At 43.7% G+C, this 16,440-nt stretch overlaps 1 protein-coding gene across 5 annotated transcripts in view; it reads right to left on the reverse strand.

The window, feature by feature from the left end:
* Positions 1 to 9,429: 9,429 nt before the first annotated feature.
* Positions 9,430 to 16,440, reverse strand: part of ACE2 (angiotensin converting enzyme 2) — a 106,284-nt gene continuing 99,273 nt past the window's right edge. For all 5 annotated transcript variants that reach the window (XM_073355720.1, XM_073355714.1, XM_073355704.1 and 2 more), the window contains 4 exons: positions 14,312 to 14,412; positions 12,526 to 12,642; positions 11,116 to 11,310; positions 9,430 to 10,655 (listed from right to left, as the gene is read on the reverse strand). In XM_073355720.1, the coding sequence (XP_073211821.1) occupies positions 10,538 to 10,655; positions 11,116 to 11,310; positions 12,526 to 12,642; positions 14,312 to 14,412 (531 nt within the window). In that variant the 3' untranslated portion in view covers positions 9,430 to 10,537. The remainder of the gene's footprint in view (positions 10,656 to 11,115; positions 11,311 to 12,525; positions 12,643 to 14,311; positions 14,413 to 16,440) is intronic.

Below are 16,440 nucleotides of genomic sequence, written 5' to 3' on the forward strand. Positions count from 1 at the left end.
CACAGGGGTATATTTGGGATGTTCCAAAACTTCTCACTATACCCGAAGAAGACCTACACCAGCAATGCAGGGCACTAGAGACAGTGTTGACACATGATGACGTGCGATATTGATGCGAGTGATTTAGGTGATGAACTGAAAACCCTTTCAAGATACATTTCAGCAGGATCAGCTCCCAAGGCTGTTCTGGAATATAAGCATCTGTGCACAAATAAGATGACCACCCTCTTTCCAAATGCTTTTGTTGCTCTAAGCATACTTCTAACACTTCCTGTAACATTTGCCAGTGGAGAACGCAGCTTCTCCAAGTTGAAGTTAATAAAAACACATCTACGCTCCACAATGACACAGGAGAGGCTGGTGGACCTTAAAACCGTCTCAATAGAGCATGAGCTGGCCCAGACTGTGGACGTTCAGGAAGCAGTTCAAATCTTTGCAACCAAGAAGGCAAGGAAAGCACCACTTTGATTATTCAAACAGATAAAAATGCCAGTGTTTACTATGCAGGCAAGAAAATTTACATTTCCTGTTCAGGCATTTGAAAGTTAAGTGTTACTTAAAATTTTTGAACAAGGCATTTTAAGTTGTTAGTTCTCCTTTATTGGGGTAGGTAGCAGAGCAGTACCATGAGAGGAGTAGAACAGGAAGAAGGCAGAATTGAGATCTTTCAAAGTTTTGGCCTAAGTGAGGGGGCATGGGGGCATCATTTGAGCTCCCCGCCTCAGGTGCCAAAATGTTGTGGGCCGGCCCTGGGTGTGTGGGAGAGGGCTCAGAGCTGGGGCAGAGGGAGGGGGTGAGGGAGTGAGGGCTCTGGGGTGGGTCTGGGGATGAGGAGTTCGGGGTGTGGGAGGTGGCTCAGGGCTGGGGTGGGGGTGAGGGCTCTGGCTTGGGGTGAAGGCTCTGGGGTGGGAATGAGAGGTTCAAGGGGTCGGAAGGGGCAGGATGAGGGGCTCAGGACTGGGGCAGAGGGTTGGGATGCAGGGGTGTGTGGGCTGGGGATGAGGAGTTTGGGGTGCAGGAGGGGGCTCAGGGCTGGGGCAGAGTGTTGCGGTGTGGGCTCTGGGGTGGGGCCAGGGATGAGGGGTTTGGGATACAGGCTGCCCAGGGGCTACAGTGGGGAGAGAGGACTCCTCCCCAGCCCTCTGTCACCGTAGGAGCTCGGGGCTGGAGGAGAGGCACATCTCCCTGGCTGCGGCAGCTCCAGTGGGACTGGGCCAAAGGAGGGGCTCCTCTTCCCCGGCCACAGCAAGTCCAGGGCAGGCAGCTCTGCGCTGGGGTGAACGGGGTGAGGGGGGCGCCTCTTCCTCAGCCACGGCAGCTCCATGCTGGGGCCAGCGCCCGGGGGAGGGGTGTCTCTCCCCGCCACGGCAGCTCCATGGTGAGGCAGGCTGGGAGAGGTGTCTCTCCCGGCCACAACCCTAAGCCCCTGCACAGGGCTTAATAGGCAGCTACGTGGCCGCGCAACTTAGAGGGAACTTAGCCAGGGATCTGCACCCCGCCACCCCGAAGTGAAGCTGAAGCCTGAGCAACTTAGCTTTGCGGTGCCTCCTGTGGCATGGGGCCTCAGGCAATTGCCCAGCTTGCTGCCCCTCATGCCAGCCCTGGCTTTTATATGCAAAAAAACAGTTGTTGTGGCACAGGTGGGCCATGACATTTTTATAGCATGTCGGGGGGATGGCTCTCAGAAAGAAAAAGGTTGCAAACCCCTCTACTAGATTACAGGCCAAATCCTGATCCCACATCAATGGAAAATTCCAATTAATGTATATGGAACTGAGGCAGGAAACAGCCACTTTAAGCACATCTCTGCTCTCTCCTATATTTGGCTTGATTTTCTTAAAGAGCTGCAAAAAGATATATCACACCACCATCCATTTAATATCATCCTGGCAGGACATAGGGTTGCCAACTTTCTAACTGCACAAAACTGAACACTCTTGCCCTCTCCCTACCCCGCCCCTTCCCTGAGGCCCAGACCCCCACTCCCTCCAGCCTCCCTCCCTCCATCGCTCACCCTCCTCCACCCTCACTCACTTTCACTGGGTTCGGGGTTGGGGCGCAGGCTTATCTCGGGCAGCTCCCGATCAGCGTCGCAGTAGGAGGACTAAGGCAGGCTGGTTAAGAAAGATGGTTAAGTTGAAGTTTGTATCTAAACAGTAAGGGCTCAGCCCTGCAAATTTGAGCAAATCCTTAAATTTCAGGACATGAATAGTCTCACTGAAGTCAAAGTTAAAGTTAAAAATGCGTATAAGTATTTGCAGGATTAGGGCCTAAATTAGAACAATCATGCTTCTAGTGAGACCGAATTTCTTTTCTTGCTATCACCCTTTCCAGTCAGGGATTCCTCCTCTTTTACACCATCTTCCCTGTATCAGACTAGAGTGATAATTAGCTAGATTAGGAATTCTCAAATATATGTTATTAATTATCATAATAGAGTGTCTCTTGAAACATCACTCCTCTCATTCATAGTCACATGGCCCTCCTATTTATGGTCACGTCATCACTGTGGAAAACACAGTCATTTCTTACATAGCCCTGGTCTACACTAGGAGTTGAGGTCAAATTTAGCAGCGTTAAATCGATTTAACCCTGCACCCGTCCACATGACGTAGCCCTTTTTTTCGACTTCAAGGACTCCTAAAATCGATTTCCTTGCTCCACCCCCGACAAGGGGATTAGCGCTGAAATCGGCCTTGCTGGGTTGGATTTGGGGTACTGTGGATGCAATTAGACGGCACTGGCCTCCGGGAGCTATCCCAGAGTGCTCCATTGTGACCACTCTGGACAGGACTCTCAACTCAGATGTACTGGCCAGGTAGACAGGAAAAGGCCAGCGAACTTTTCAATTTCAATTTCCTGTTTGGCCAGCGTGGCAAGCTGCAGGTGACCATGCAGAGCTCATCAGCAGAGATGACCATGCAGAGTTTATCAGCAGAGGTGACCATGATGGAGTCTCAGAATCGCAAAAGAGCTCCAGCATGGACTGAATGGGAGGTACGGGATCTGACTGCTGTATGGGGAGAGGAATCTGTGCTATCAGAACTCCGTTCCAGTTTTCGAAATGCCAAAACCTTCGTCAAAATCTCCCTGGGCATGAAGGACAGAGGCCATAACAGGGACTCAAAGCAGTGCTGCGTGAAACTTTAGGAGCTGAGGCAAGCCTATCAGAAAACCAGAGAGGCGAACAGCCACTCCGGGTCAGAGCCCCAAACATGCCGCTTCTATGATGAGCTGCATGTCATTTTAGGGGGTTCAGCCACCACTACCCCAGCCGTGTTGTTTAATTCCTTCAATGGAGATGGAGGCAACACGGAAGCAGGTTTTGGGGACAAGGAAGATGATGATGAGGAGGAGGTTGTAGATAGCTCACAGCAAGCAAGCGGAGAAACCATTTTTCCCGACAGCCAGGAACTGTTTCTCACCCTGGACCTGGACCCAGTACCCCCCAAACCCACCCAAGGCTGCCTCCCGGACCCACCAGGCAGCGAAGGGACCTCTGGTGAGTGTACCTTTTAAAATACTATACATGGTTTAAAAGCAAGCATGTTTAATGATTAATTTGCCCTGGCATTCGTGGCTCTCCTGGGTATACTCCCAAAGCCTTTGCAAAAGGTTTCTGGGGAGGGCAGCCTTATTCCATCCACCATGGTAGGACACTTTACCACTCCAGGCCAGTAGCACGTACTTGGGAATCATTGTAGAACAAAGCATTGCAGTGTATGTTTGCTGGCGTTCAAACAACATCCATCTTTATCTCTCTGTGTTATCCTCAGGAGAGTGATATCATTCATGGTCACCTGGTTGAAATAGGGTGCTTTGCTTAAGGGGACACTCAGAGGTGCCCGTTCCTGCTGGGCTGTTTGCCTGTGGCTGAACAGAAATGTTCGCAGCTGTTAGCCACGGAGGGTGGAGGAGCTAGCCACGCACTGGTGGGAGGCAAAATATGACCTTGGAACGAAAGCACATGTGCTATGTATGTAATGTTAACAGCAAGGTTTACCGTGAAAGACTGTACCCATTGTTCAATAAAATGTGTCTTTTTAAATACCACTGTCCCTTTTTTTTTCTCCACCAGCTGTATGTGTTTCAAGGATCACAGGATCTTCTCCTTCCCAGAGGCTAGTGAAGATTAGAAGGCGAAAAAAATGCACTCGTGATGAAATGTTCTCTGAGCTCATGCTGTCCTCCCACACTGACAGAGCACAGACGAATGCGTGGAGGCAGACAATGTCAGAGTGCAGGAAAGCACCAAATGACCGGGAGGAGAGGTGGCAGGCTGAAGAGAGTAAGTGGCGGGCTGAAGAGAGGGCTGAAGCTGAAAGGTGGCGGCAGCATGATGAGAGGAGGCAGGATTCAATGCTGAGGCTGCTGGAGGATCAAACCAATATGCTCCAGCGTATGGTTGAGCTGCAGGAAAAGCAGCAGGAGCACAGACTGCCACTACAGCCCCTGTATAACCAACCACCCTCCTCCCCCGCAAGTTCCATAGCCTCCTCACCCAGATGCCCAAGAATGCGGTGAGGGGGCCTCCGGCTACCCAGCCACTCCTCCCCAGAGAATTGCCCAAGCAACAGAAGGCTGGCATTCAATAAGTTTTAAACTTTTAAAGTGCTGTGTGGCCTTGTCCTTCCCTCCTCCACCACCCCTCCTGGTGCTTCTCTTCTCCACCACCCCTCCTGGGCTACCTTGGTAGTTATCCCCCTATTTGTGTGATGAATGAATAAAGAATGCATGAATGTGAAGCAACAATGACTTTATTGCCTCTGCAAGTGGTGATCGAAGGGAGGAGGGGCGGGTGGTTAGCTTACAGGGAAATAGAGTGAACCAAGGGGTGGGGGGTTTCATCAAGGAGAAACAAACAGAACTTTCACACCGTAGCCTGGCCAGTCATGAAACTGGTTTTCAAAGCTTCTCTGGTGTGCACCATGCCCTTCTGTGCTCTTCTAACTGCCCTGGTGTCTGGCTTTGCGTAACCAGCAGCCAGGCGATTTGCCTCAACCTCCCACCCCGCCATAAACGTCTCCCTCTTACTCTCACAGATATTGTGGAGCGCACAGCAAGCAGTAATAAGAGTGGGAATATTGGTTTCACTGAGGTCTAACTGAGTCAGTAAACTGTGCCAGCGCACTTTTAGAAGTCCAAATGCACATTCTACCACCATTCTGCACTTGCTCAGCCTGTAGTTGAACACCTCCTGACTACTGTCCAGGCTGCCTGTGTATGGCTTCATGAGCCATGGCATTAACGGGTAGGCTGGGTCCCCAAGGATAACTATAGGCATTTCAACAGTTATTTTCTGGTCTGGGAATAAAGTTCCTTCCTGCAGCTTTTGAAACAGACCAGAGTTCCTGAAGATGCAAGCGTCATGTACCTTTCCCAGCCATCCCACGTTGATGTTGGTGAAACGTCCCTTGTGATCCACCAGTGCTTGCAGCACTATTGAAAAGTACCCCTTGCGGTTTATGTACTCGCCGGCTTGGTGCTCCGGTGCCAAGATAGGGATATGGGTTCCGTCCATGGCCCCACCACAGTTAGGGAATCCCACTGCAGCAAAGCCATCCACTATGACCTGCACATTTCCCAGGGTCACTCCCCTTGATATCAGCAGATCTTTGATTGCATTGGCTACTTGCATCACAGCAGCCCCCACAGTAGATTTGCCCACTCCAAATTGATTCCCGACTGACTGGTAGCTGTCTGGCATTGCAAGCTTCCACAGGGCTACTGCCACTCACTTCTCAACTGTGAGGCCTGCTCTCATCTTGGTATTCTTGCGCCTCATGGCAGGGGAAAGCAAGTCACAAAGTTCCATGAAAGTGCCCTTACGCATGCGAAAGTTTCGCAACCACTGGGAAGCATCCCAGACCTGCAACACTATGCGGTCCCACCAGAATCAGCCAACCAGAATCAGCATTCCACCGCATGAACCCCATGCCCCATTAGCACCATGATGCCCACATTGCCAGAGCCCGTGCTTTGAGAGAAGCCTGTGTCCATGTCCTCATCACTCTCGTCACCCCACTGACGTCGCCTACTCGCCCGGTATCGCTTTGCCAGGTTCTGGTGCTGCATATACTGCTGGATAATGCGTGTGGTGTTTAATGTGCTCCTAATTGCCAAAGTGAGCTGAGCAGGCTCCATGCTTGCCATGGTATGGCATCTGCACAGAAAAAAGGCGTGGTGACTGCAGTTGCCCTGATGGAGGGAGGGGTGAGTGACGACATGGGTTACAGGGTTGGCTTACAGGGAATTAAAATCAACAAAGGGGGTGGCTTTGCGAGAAACTGAATGGCCCCCTCAAGGATAGAACTCAAAACCTCAAGGATAGAACTCAAAACTGGGTTAAACAGGCCATTGATTTCACAGAGGGAGGGAGGGAGGAGAAAATGAATACAAAACAAATCTGGTCTATTTCTTGTTTTGAGCCACTTCATCTATCTTTATATATCTTGCTGGCAGCAGACTGTGCAGTATGACTGCTAGCCATCGTCAACACCTGGATGCTCGGCAGAAGACGGTGCAGTATGACGACTAGCCATCATCTTCTGCTAGCTGCAGATTAAAAGACAGTGCGGGACTGAATCGCCATGAGACGAAACAAGGCTGACCTGGCTGAGTCACTCCCATGTTTGCACAGGCGCCTGGTTAAAAGAGCACCCAGGACTATGTCAACCAGTCATACTGCACTGTCTGCTGCCAAAAGGCAATAAACTGCTGCTGTGTAGCAATGCAGTACCACGTCTGCCAGCACCCAGGAGACATATGGTGATGGTTAGCTGAGCGGGCTCCATGCTTGCCGTGGTATGGCATCTGCACAGGTAACTCAAGAAAAAAGGTGCAAAACGATTGTCTGCCCTTGCTTTCGCAGAGGGAGGGAGGGAAGGGGGTCCTGACGATACGTACCCAGAACCACTCGTGACAATGTTTTAGCCCCATCAGGCACTGGGATTTCTACCCAGAATTCAAATGGGTGGCGGAGACTGTGCTAACTGTGGGATAGCCACCCACAGTGCAACACTCCGGAAGTCAACGGTTGCCTCCGTACTGTGGACACACTCCGCCGACTACATGCACTTAGAGTATTTGTGTGGGGACACACACAATCAACTGTATAAAAACGCTTTCTACAAAACCGACTTCTATAAATTCGACCTAATTCCGTAGTGTAGACATACCCATAGAAAAATAAGATTATTAGGAAAGAAATTAATATATTTTTATTAGGGCTGTCAATTAATTGCAGTTAACTCATGTGATTAATTCAAAAAATTAGTCACAGTTTTAATTGCACTATTAAACAATAGAATAGCAATTGAAATTTATCAAATAGTTTGGGGTATTTTTCTACATGTTCAAAGATATTGATTTCAGTTACACCACAGAATACAAAGTGTACGCTGCTCACTTTGTATTTATTTTTATTACAAATATTTGCACTGTAAAAATGATAAACAAAAGAAATAGTATTTTTCAATTCACCTCATACAAGTACTGAAGTGCAATCTCTTTATTGTGAAAGTGCAACTTACAAATGTAGATTTTTTTTGTTACATAACTGCATTCAAAAACAAAACAATGTAAAAATTTAGAGCCTATAAGTCCGCTCAGTTCTACTTCTTGTTCAACCAATCACTAAGAGAAATAAGATTGTTTACATTTATGGGAGATAATGCTGCCCGCTTCTTATTTACGTCACCAGAAAGTGAGAACAGGCATTTCCATGACACTTTGGTAGCTGACATTGCAAGGTATTTACATGCCAGATATGCTAAACATTCGTATTCCTCTTCATGTTTCAGCCACCATTCCAGAGGACATGCTTACATGCTGATGATGCTCATTAAAAAATAATGCATTAATTAAATTTATGACTGAACTCCTTGGGGGAGAATTATATGTTTCCTGCTGTTTTACCCGCATTCTGCGATATATATTTCATGTTATAGCAGTCTCGGATGATGACCCAGCACACATTGTTTGTTTTAAGAACACTTTCACTGCATATTTGACAAAATGCAAAGAAGGTGCCAATGTGAAATTTGTAAAGATAGCTACAGCACTCGACCCAAGCTTTAAGGATCTGAAGTGCCTTCCAAAAATTGGGACCGACAAAATGTGGAGTCATGCTTTCAGGAGTCTTAAAAACACAACATTCTGATGTGGAAACTACAGAACCCAAACCACCAAAAAGGAAAATCAACCTATCTTGTGATGCGGTTATAATAGTGCCATACGAATGCCTATTCCCACTTTCAGATGACAAGAAGCAGGCAGCATTATATCCTGCAAATGTAAACAAACTTGTTTGTCTGAGTGATTGGCTGTACAAGAAGTAGGACTGAGTGGACTTTCTAGGCTCTAAAGTTTTACCTTGTTTTATTTTTGAATGCATTTTTTGTACATAATTCTACATTTGTAAGTTCAACTTTCACGGTAAAGAGGTTGCACTACACTACTTGTATTAGATGAATTGAAAAATACTATTTCTTTTGTTTTTTACAATGCAAATATTTATAAAAATAAATATAAAGTGAGCACTGTACACTTTGTATTCTGTGTTATAATTGAAATAAAATATTTGAAAATGTAGAAAACATCCAAATATATTTAAATAAATGGTTTTCTATTATTGTTTTACAGCGTGATTCATCATGATTAATTTTTTTAATCACACAATTAATGGTGATTAATTTTTTAATCGCTTGACAGCCCTTACTTTTATATGGGTTTTTCAGTGAGTTAATGATTATTACGGATAAATTTGTATATGAATTAGATCAGTGGTTTTCAACCTAAGATTTCCAAAGAGGTCTGCACCTCCATTCAAAACATTGTAGGGGTCCACAAATGAAAAAAGGTTGAAAACCACAGAAATAGATGAATGTTCCATTTTAGGTGGGAATTAAACCACTGGTGGCAGTGAAGAAAGCATGTTTCATTTTCTGTACATCTGGAGATATGGAATGGTTCAATGCGAAATATTAATAACGCCAAGAACAGTCTGCTTCCTCACAACCATCAGTCAGAGAGCTCCTGGGATCTCAGTTTTATCCTGTTCTTTACTAAAGTCAGAAATATTATTTTAAAAATCCAACAACTAAGACTTTAAACAATGATTTGAGGACTTCAGTAACTCAACCAGAGGCTTAGGGTCTATTACAGCAGTGGGTTGGTGAGGTTCTATGGCATGCAATGGGTAGGAGGTAAGACTAGATGATCAGGATGGACTCTTTGACCTTAATGTCTATGAACTATTAAATTAAATAAATAAGATAAGTCAGAAACCAGGCTATGAATAGCAACTTCCATACATGCAAATAAAAGCTGTTTATGAGATTATGATGACCTAACTGCTACCACTGGTGAGGTGTCCAATAATGGAACCAAATGCTGAAATATTTTAAATTAGAATTCAAGTTCTGATCATTTGATCTTTGAGTAGTTTATTCCAAAACACAGTTATACGATAGGTTTCCTTTTCAGCTGGAAGCATAACTCAAAAAGCTATTTTGGAGGGGAGACATTTGCTGTTTGACCTCAACACCATACTTACCAAACCAACCAACTGGGCAAATTACATATGCCACAACATTTTAACAAAGTTCAAGTTCCTGTTTGTCTTCTTTCAGTTTATGTTTTGGGTTTAGTATGGAGTCAGGTACTTTGAAGGTGCAAAAACTCATGTAATTTCAAACTGTGTCCTCCAAAGCTGAAGTTCCTCAGGTGCTCAGTGTGTGTCCACTGACTAATAGGTCTTTTTTTCAGCTCACTCTCCTGATAAATTCTGATTTTCCTTCTTCCTGTTGGAAAGCTTCATTGTCATCTGGAGGAAGCACTTTCTTTTTCAGTTCTTCTTATATATCTGCTCTTGGTCTAGAAACAGCTAAATTAAAAACCTTTGGAAATAGAGTATAGAGGAAACACAGAGAAATTGCAAATAGCTGGTTGACGGATAGCAGCATGAGTGGCAGTGCGATATGATAAATATATTTCATGAAAGGGCTACACACAATGTACCTCTTTTGTATTTGTACATCACCGATTGAACACAGAGATGGCAAACAAGTCATTTGCTTGCCTTGGGCTGCACATGGGCAACTGCTTGAAAATATCAGAACCCATAATGTTTGTGCTGGAAATGGCCCACCTTGATTATCATACACATTGTAAGGAGAGTGATCACTTTAGATAAGCTATTACCAGCAGGAGAGTAGGGTGGGAGGAGAGAAAACCTTTTGTAGTGATAAACACCCATTTTTTCATGGTTTGTGTGTATAAAAACATCTTCTGTATTTTCCACAGTATGCATCCGATGAAGTGAGCTGTAGCTCACAAAAGCTTATGCTCAAATAAATTGGTTAGTCTAAGGTGCCACAAGTACTCCTTTTCTTTTTGCGAATACAGACTAACACGGCTGTTACTCTGAAACCTGTCATAATGTTTAATGACATCTGAAGTATTTTGGCCTTTCCTATGCATTGTTGTTAAAGCTAAAATGAAAACAAAAAATTAAATAGAGAATTTGCATTATTTTCTAAAATGATGTTTGCTGCTCTTCATGTTGTATGAAAGCCGGATTGACTTCTCCATCCTCAGGTTCAGGGTTGATGTGGTTGGTTTGTACTAATTCATTTGTGGCTGCTTTCCTTCTCCTATAAGCAAAAAGAATCTGTTAATATATAGGAAGCTGAGTCTCTGCTTTGATCAAGTTCTTATGGATTCTAACAAGAGACTATTGTAAAAAAAAAATACTGTATTCCATGTGATTCATTTTACCAAAACAAATTACTCTGGGCTTATTGACTTTAATGGGAACAGGAGGAAGTTCATCATATGGCATGTTGTAGAAGTGCCATTGATACAAATAAGTTGTAAAACAATGAACCAATCTTTGTTGTATTGGTTTCAGATCAAAACTATGCTTCAAACAATTCTTATGAAAAAAAGACATGCAAAGCACATTATAGGTGAGTTCCTCCAGTGCATTAGGGTGGGTTGGAATCCAAAAAAACAATTTAGGCTTGCTGAAAACCCATCTTCAGGCCTAGCTTCAATAATGTTGAGTTGCCAGGCCTCCCACTGCTTGCATATATTATTTAAAATAATACTTACTTTCTTCGGTCTCTCTGCCCAGTGATGATCAAGACAATGACTCCAATCACAACTACGCCCATGACCACCCCAAATAGTATTAGCCAGACAGTGACAGGTGGTTCATAAGTTGGTGCCAGTGTTGGAAGAATACCCTCAAACTCCAGAGTTTTATCATCCAGTTTGAAAGCCTCATTGATTCGTCCCCGAGACATTCTGCCATCAAGAGTACAATCAAATAGATGAATAAATTAAACACAAACAAATCAAATATTTTTGGATTCCTTATAATCCTCTAGGTATTTTAAACTTCCATTGAACTCTTTGCTTGAAGATGCTGCTTCAGTACTGGAGTGATAAACAGCAATAAGACATGCCAGATTTGTTCCTGCTACGAAGACAGTAACTGAAAGCCCGAATTTCTGTAGCAACCAGAACTGACATATTCAGATTTGTTACTGTACACAATAGTATCCCAAATCCTAATAGCCAAACCAAACCAAGGCAAGAAACCCTTTGACCTCACTGTCTACTTGCATCTTATCTCTCTCCTTCCCTTTACCTCTAAGTTCCTTGGATGCCCAGCATAAAACCACAGCCTTGACTTCCCCTTCTCTGTTTCCCCCTTGAATCCCTTGCAATATGCATTTTGCCTTCTTCACGCCACCAAAAATACTCTCACCAAAGTCTCCAGTGGCCTTTTCCTGGCCATGTCTAAGCTACTTTTCTGCATCTTGGTCTTCCTTGATCTTTCTGTTGCTTTTGACAAAATTTGCAAGAGACCATAACTTCTTTGGCCGTATTCTCTCCTAGTTTTCCAATCTCTCTGACTACTCATCAGCACCTCCTTTGGTTTTTAATTCTCCCCAGCCAGTCCCTCAGGATTTGTCCTTTGTCCCTTCTTCTTTTCTCTCTCTATGTCATCCACAACCTTATTGTTCACACAGCTTAATTCATTCTCTCTGTGGTAGTATCACAAATCTACTTCTCCATCCTTGATCTCTTCTGTGCAGTCTCCCATACCTGGCTTTCTTTCCAACATATCATCCTGAAGGTCCTGCTTAAAAATAGCACCTGAACTTACACCAGTTAGGTTAAAATTACATGGGCCTTCTATCTTCAAGTTCAGGGCATAAACTAGTCACCAGCTGGGGTTGGAGAAATGTTCCTTCTCCATGGCACAGTACAGTACAATTCGATGTATTCTAGGAGTTTCACAACTTTTCTGTGTCACCTTATATTGGCTGCTTTGAAAACAACATCCAATTAGACAGGCTATTGATCTTTTTTGATATGACAATTTTGCTCATCCTAATTTTTCCTTACTTTAGTTTTGTATCACACTTTCTCATAATACCTCCCTCAGTCATTTGAATATTTATATGGCTCCAGCCCTCTTTCATGTTATTTCCTCTAAGAGCAAAATTTCACCTGATGGCTGTTTCCACCTCAGTTTTGGGAACGATGTCAATGTTATTACCAGGCATTCTGACGGTAAAATAGAAGGAGATTCTTTGTGTTACATTCTCTACTTTAATGTCTGTGCTCCTGAAGGGAAATATAAAAAAAAATGTTTCATGACTAAAGAGATACCCCCAAATAAAAATCACATGAATGAAAATCTTGCATCCACTATACCTACAAAAAACACCTCGCAGCACAACTTAAGGGTCCATTGCTTGAAAGGTATTTTTGTCAACACTTGAGCTTTCAGTTTTGTGTTACTAAGTAATTCTAGGTTTCAGAGTAGCAGCCGTGTTAGTCTGTATTCGCAAAAAGAAAAGGAGTACTTGTGGCACCTTAGAGACTAACCCATTTATTTGAGCATAAGCTTTCGTGAGCTACAGCATCGGATGAAGTGAGCTGTAGCTCACGAAAGCTTATGCTCAAATAAATGGGTTAGTCTCTAAGGTGCCACAAGTACTCCTTTTCTTTAAGTAATTCTAGATACAGCTGCATTACCCCAGGACTGAGAATCTCTTAAAGCAGCAGTTCTCAACCAGGGGTCCAAGGCCCCCTGGGGGGCTGTAAGCAGGTTTCAGGGTGTCCACCAAACGGCCGGCATTAGACTCACTGGGGCTCAGGGCAAAAAGCTGAAGTCCAGCCATCCCAAGCCTGAAGGTGAAGCCTGAGCAGCTTAGCTTCGCGGGTCACCTTGTGGCATGGGGCCCTCGGCAATTGCCCTGTTTGCTATCCCCTAATGTCGGCCCTGGCTTTTATATGCAGAAAAACAGCCTGTGGTGGCACAGCTGGGCCGTGGAGTTTTTATAGCATGTTGGGGGGGGCTCAGAAAGGAAAAGGTTGAGAACCCCCTGCCTTAAAGCACCTGGCCAAGCACAGAACAGCGGGGTTGCCCTCACATGTTTGGGGCAAAACTCAGCTCAGCTTCTTGCACTTTGAACTAGAGAATTAAAACTAGCATTTGGTTGCACCTAGGCCTGCTGAGAATTGAGCTTCGACATCATGGTGATTGATGTGCTATAAATGTGATCAGATGTATTAGGCAGATCACCTCAGAAAATCATCCGAAGAGGCCTATCTAAAAATCATTCCAAGAGACTTAGCAAAAATAATGCTATTTTTGGTACAAATATCTATTTCTGGTCATAGCCTATGTTAGTGAAGGACTACATATTTTTAAATGAAATTAGATTAGGGTTGCATTTATTTATCGTGGGTGACTTTTCACCTCATTTAGATCAATTAACTCATGTTTTGTGGGTCCAAAATCCCTTGGCTATTCAGCATCATGTATATGATACAAGTGTTATTGCCCAGAATTTTATATAATTTCATTTTTTATTTTTAATGGAATGTTTCTCCTCTCGGGAAGGTATCTCTATTGCTCCATTCTCTGGCTATCATAGCCCTATTCCCCTGTTAGCATTTGGGCAGCTGTTCTCAAGATCAAATCTCACCATTAGTAAGTGGTAAACTACAGTCTCCTACCTCACCTAAAAATAAAGTATCGTCTAACTATTGCACAGGTGATGTTTTTCTTTCTGTCAAAAGTTCTGAAGATTAAACAGCATGTGGCAAAGCAAATGGCTCTCCTATTAAGACCAGTCAATGCCCTCATGTCCTTTAGTATGAAACCATCAGACCTCCTCCAGCTACATTACACAGAAATCAGAATTAATTCCACCAGTACATATCCCTGCTGAACCAAAAGCAGTACTGTAGGCTCATGCATGCACAGTCAAACAAAATAACTCACTGGAATGAGACAGTCTGGTTCTTGACCTCTGAGAAATACTTCCTCATGGCATAGGCAATCGATGACTGGAACAAATATAATTCATTTTCATCCCATTTGTACTACAAATATAAAAAACAGACCTTCAGTGGAGATTATAATTATGCTGAAAATTACTGTGCATTAAGCAATGACTTTTAAAATACTGCTTCAGTAGTAGTAATTATAATTACAGCTAGGCAATTTTTTTTTTTTTGGCCAGAAAATGCAGATTCAGGTCAACCAAAACATTTTGTAACTTCATTGAACCTGCCAAATTGTTTTGGTTGGAAACCAGACACACCCCCGCCAAAAAAAAATTCTTTCATTTTTAATATTTTCAAAACAACTTTTCATTTCAAAATTTCATTCAATTTTATTTTTTAAAAAATAGTTACATGTAAAAATTAAATGTGTTGACTTGGCTCAAACCCCAGTCATGGCTCAGGGTCCCATTGAGCTAGGAGTTGTACAGAAGGTAACAAAGAAGACATTCCCTACCCCATAGAGCTCATAGACCTTTTACCAGGCAGCACATGACAGGTGGACAAACGTGTGAGAATGAGGTAACAAAATGAACAGAGGTTAGCAGAAAAATGGAGGTCTTGGCTCACCACTTACTTATTTACAAAGGTAATTTACATGCCCAAAATGACTTATAAATATCTGATTAATCATCACACCTCCCTTCAAAATAGATAAGTGATTGATTCCCCATTTTACAAACGGGGAAAATGAGACATACATAAATGGAGTGTCGTGAAGAAGCTCACTGAGGGTAGATCTATACTGCAACAAAAGACCCGTGGCATAGCTGCAGCTGGGCCAGGTCAGCTGACTCGAACTCGCAGGGCTCAACCTGTGGGGCTATACAACTGCAGTGAAGACGTTCGGACTTGGGTTGGAGCCAGGGCCCTGAGACGCTGTGACAGGGGAATGTATCAGAGCCGAGACTCCAGCCCAAGCCTGAATGTTTACACTGCAACTTTTAGCCCTGCAGCCTGACCCCTGCAAGTCTGAGTCAGCTGACCCAGGCTCTGAGATTTGGTGCCACAAGTTTTTTTTATCTCAGTATACACATACCCTGAGTGAGTCAATTGCTGAGCCAAGCCCAGAATGCAGGGGTTTCCAGATTCCAGTCCCATATCTAGTCCACAGCTGATGCTGTTCCTCTGAACCTGACCATCTTTGAATGTGTTGTCATCTATCTGAAGTTCTGCCATTGTAGGTTATTTATCACCTACGGCTATTTTGTGTCTTGACTGAATCCCACAAATAGGACCAGGAATATCTATCCCATTTCAACCCAAGGGTTCATAATAGCTGAAAAGATCTTTTTTGCTTAAAATAACAAGAAGCCAAATCCTAGCTCTCATGGATTCTTTACCCAGGAGTATTTCCACTGTAGTTATTGGGAGTTTTGTCTGGGAAAGGACTTTATGATTTAGACACTGGTTTCCATTATATAATTGTATACATAAACAAGTCATTTAGTAGGAGACCGAGCTGTTTTGGTCTTTGTATTTTTCTTGTTAAGAATTCTTTGCAGCCATGTTTCTGCATAAGGTAGTTATTGATTTTTGTGCCCCAAACCAGACAAGTGATTCAAAAAAGGCAGAGCATATGTGGTATTTCATAGGAAACTACATGATAGGTCAGATATTAACTCCAATGGAACACAGAAACAGAGAAAGGTGCGTCAAGTTAAATAGCTCATTTCTGGCAGGTGCCCCTGCCTGTGCAGGTGGAAAAACCCAGCAATAACAGAGAATGTATCCTATGCAATTGTGCAATGGTGTACGTGGAAGGAAAGTTCATTTTTGACCTCTGTAGCAATCAGTTTATAACTTGAAGCCAGAGCTTTGATTACATTTATATCTTAGCATGCATGCCCATAAATGTTGTTATTGGTAATATTATCCAGCCCTGATATGAGGCTCATGGGCATGGTATAAAACTCTAGATACCCCCTATATAATAGCAATTTAAAAAAATACTGCTACATTTTTAACTCTCTGATCTCCTGTTGCAGTGAATTTCATAAAAGGAGGATGTGTTGGGCCATATCTTCAGCTGGTATACGTCAGCCTAGCTCCATGGAAGTGAATGGT

The sequence above is a fragment of the Lepidochelys kempii genome, chromosome 1 (genome assembly GCF_965140265.1).
Source record: "Lepidochelys kempii isolate rLepKem1 chromosome 1, rLepKem1.hap2, whole genome shotgun sequence".
NCBI classification, from domain to species: Eukaryota; Metazoa; Chordata; order Testudines; family Cheloniidae; genus Lepidochelys; species Lepidochelys kempii.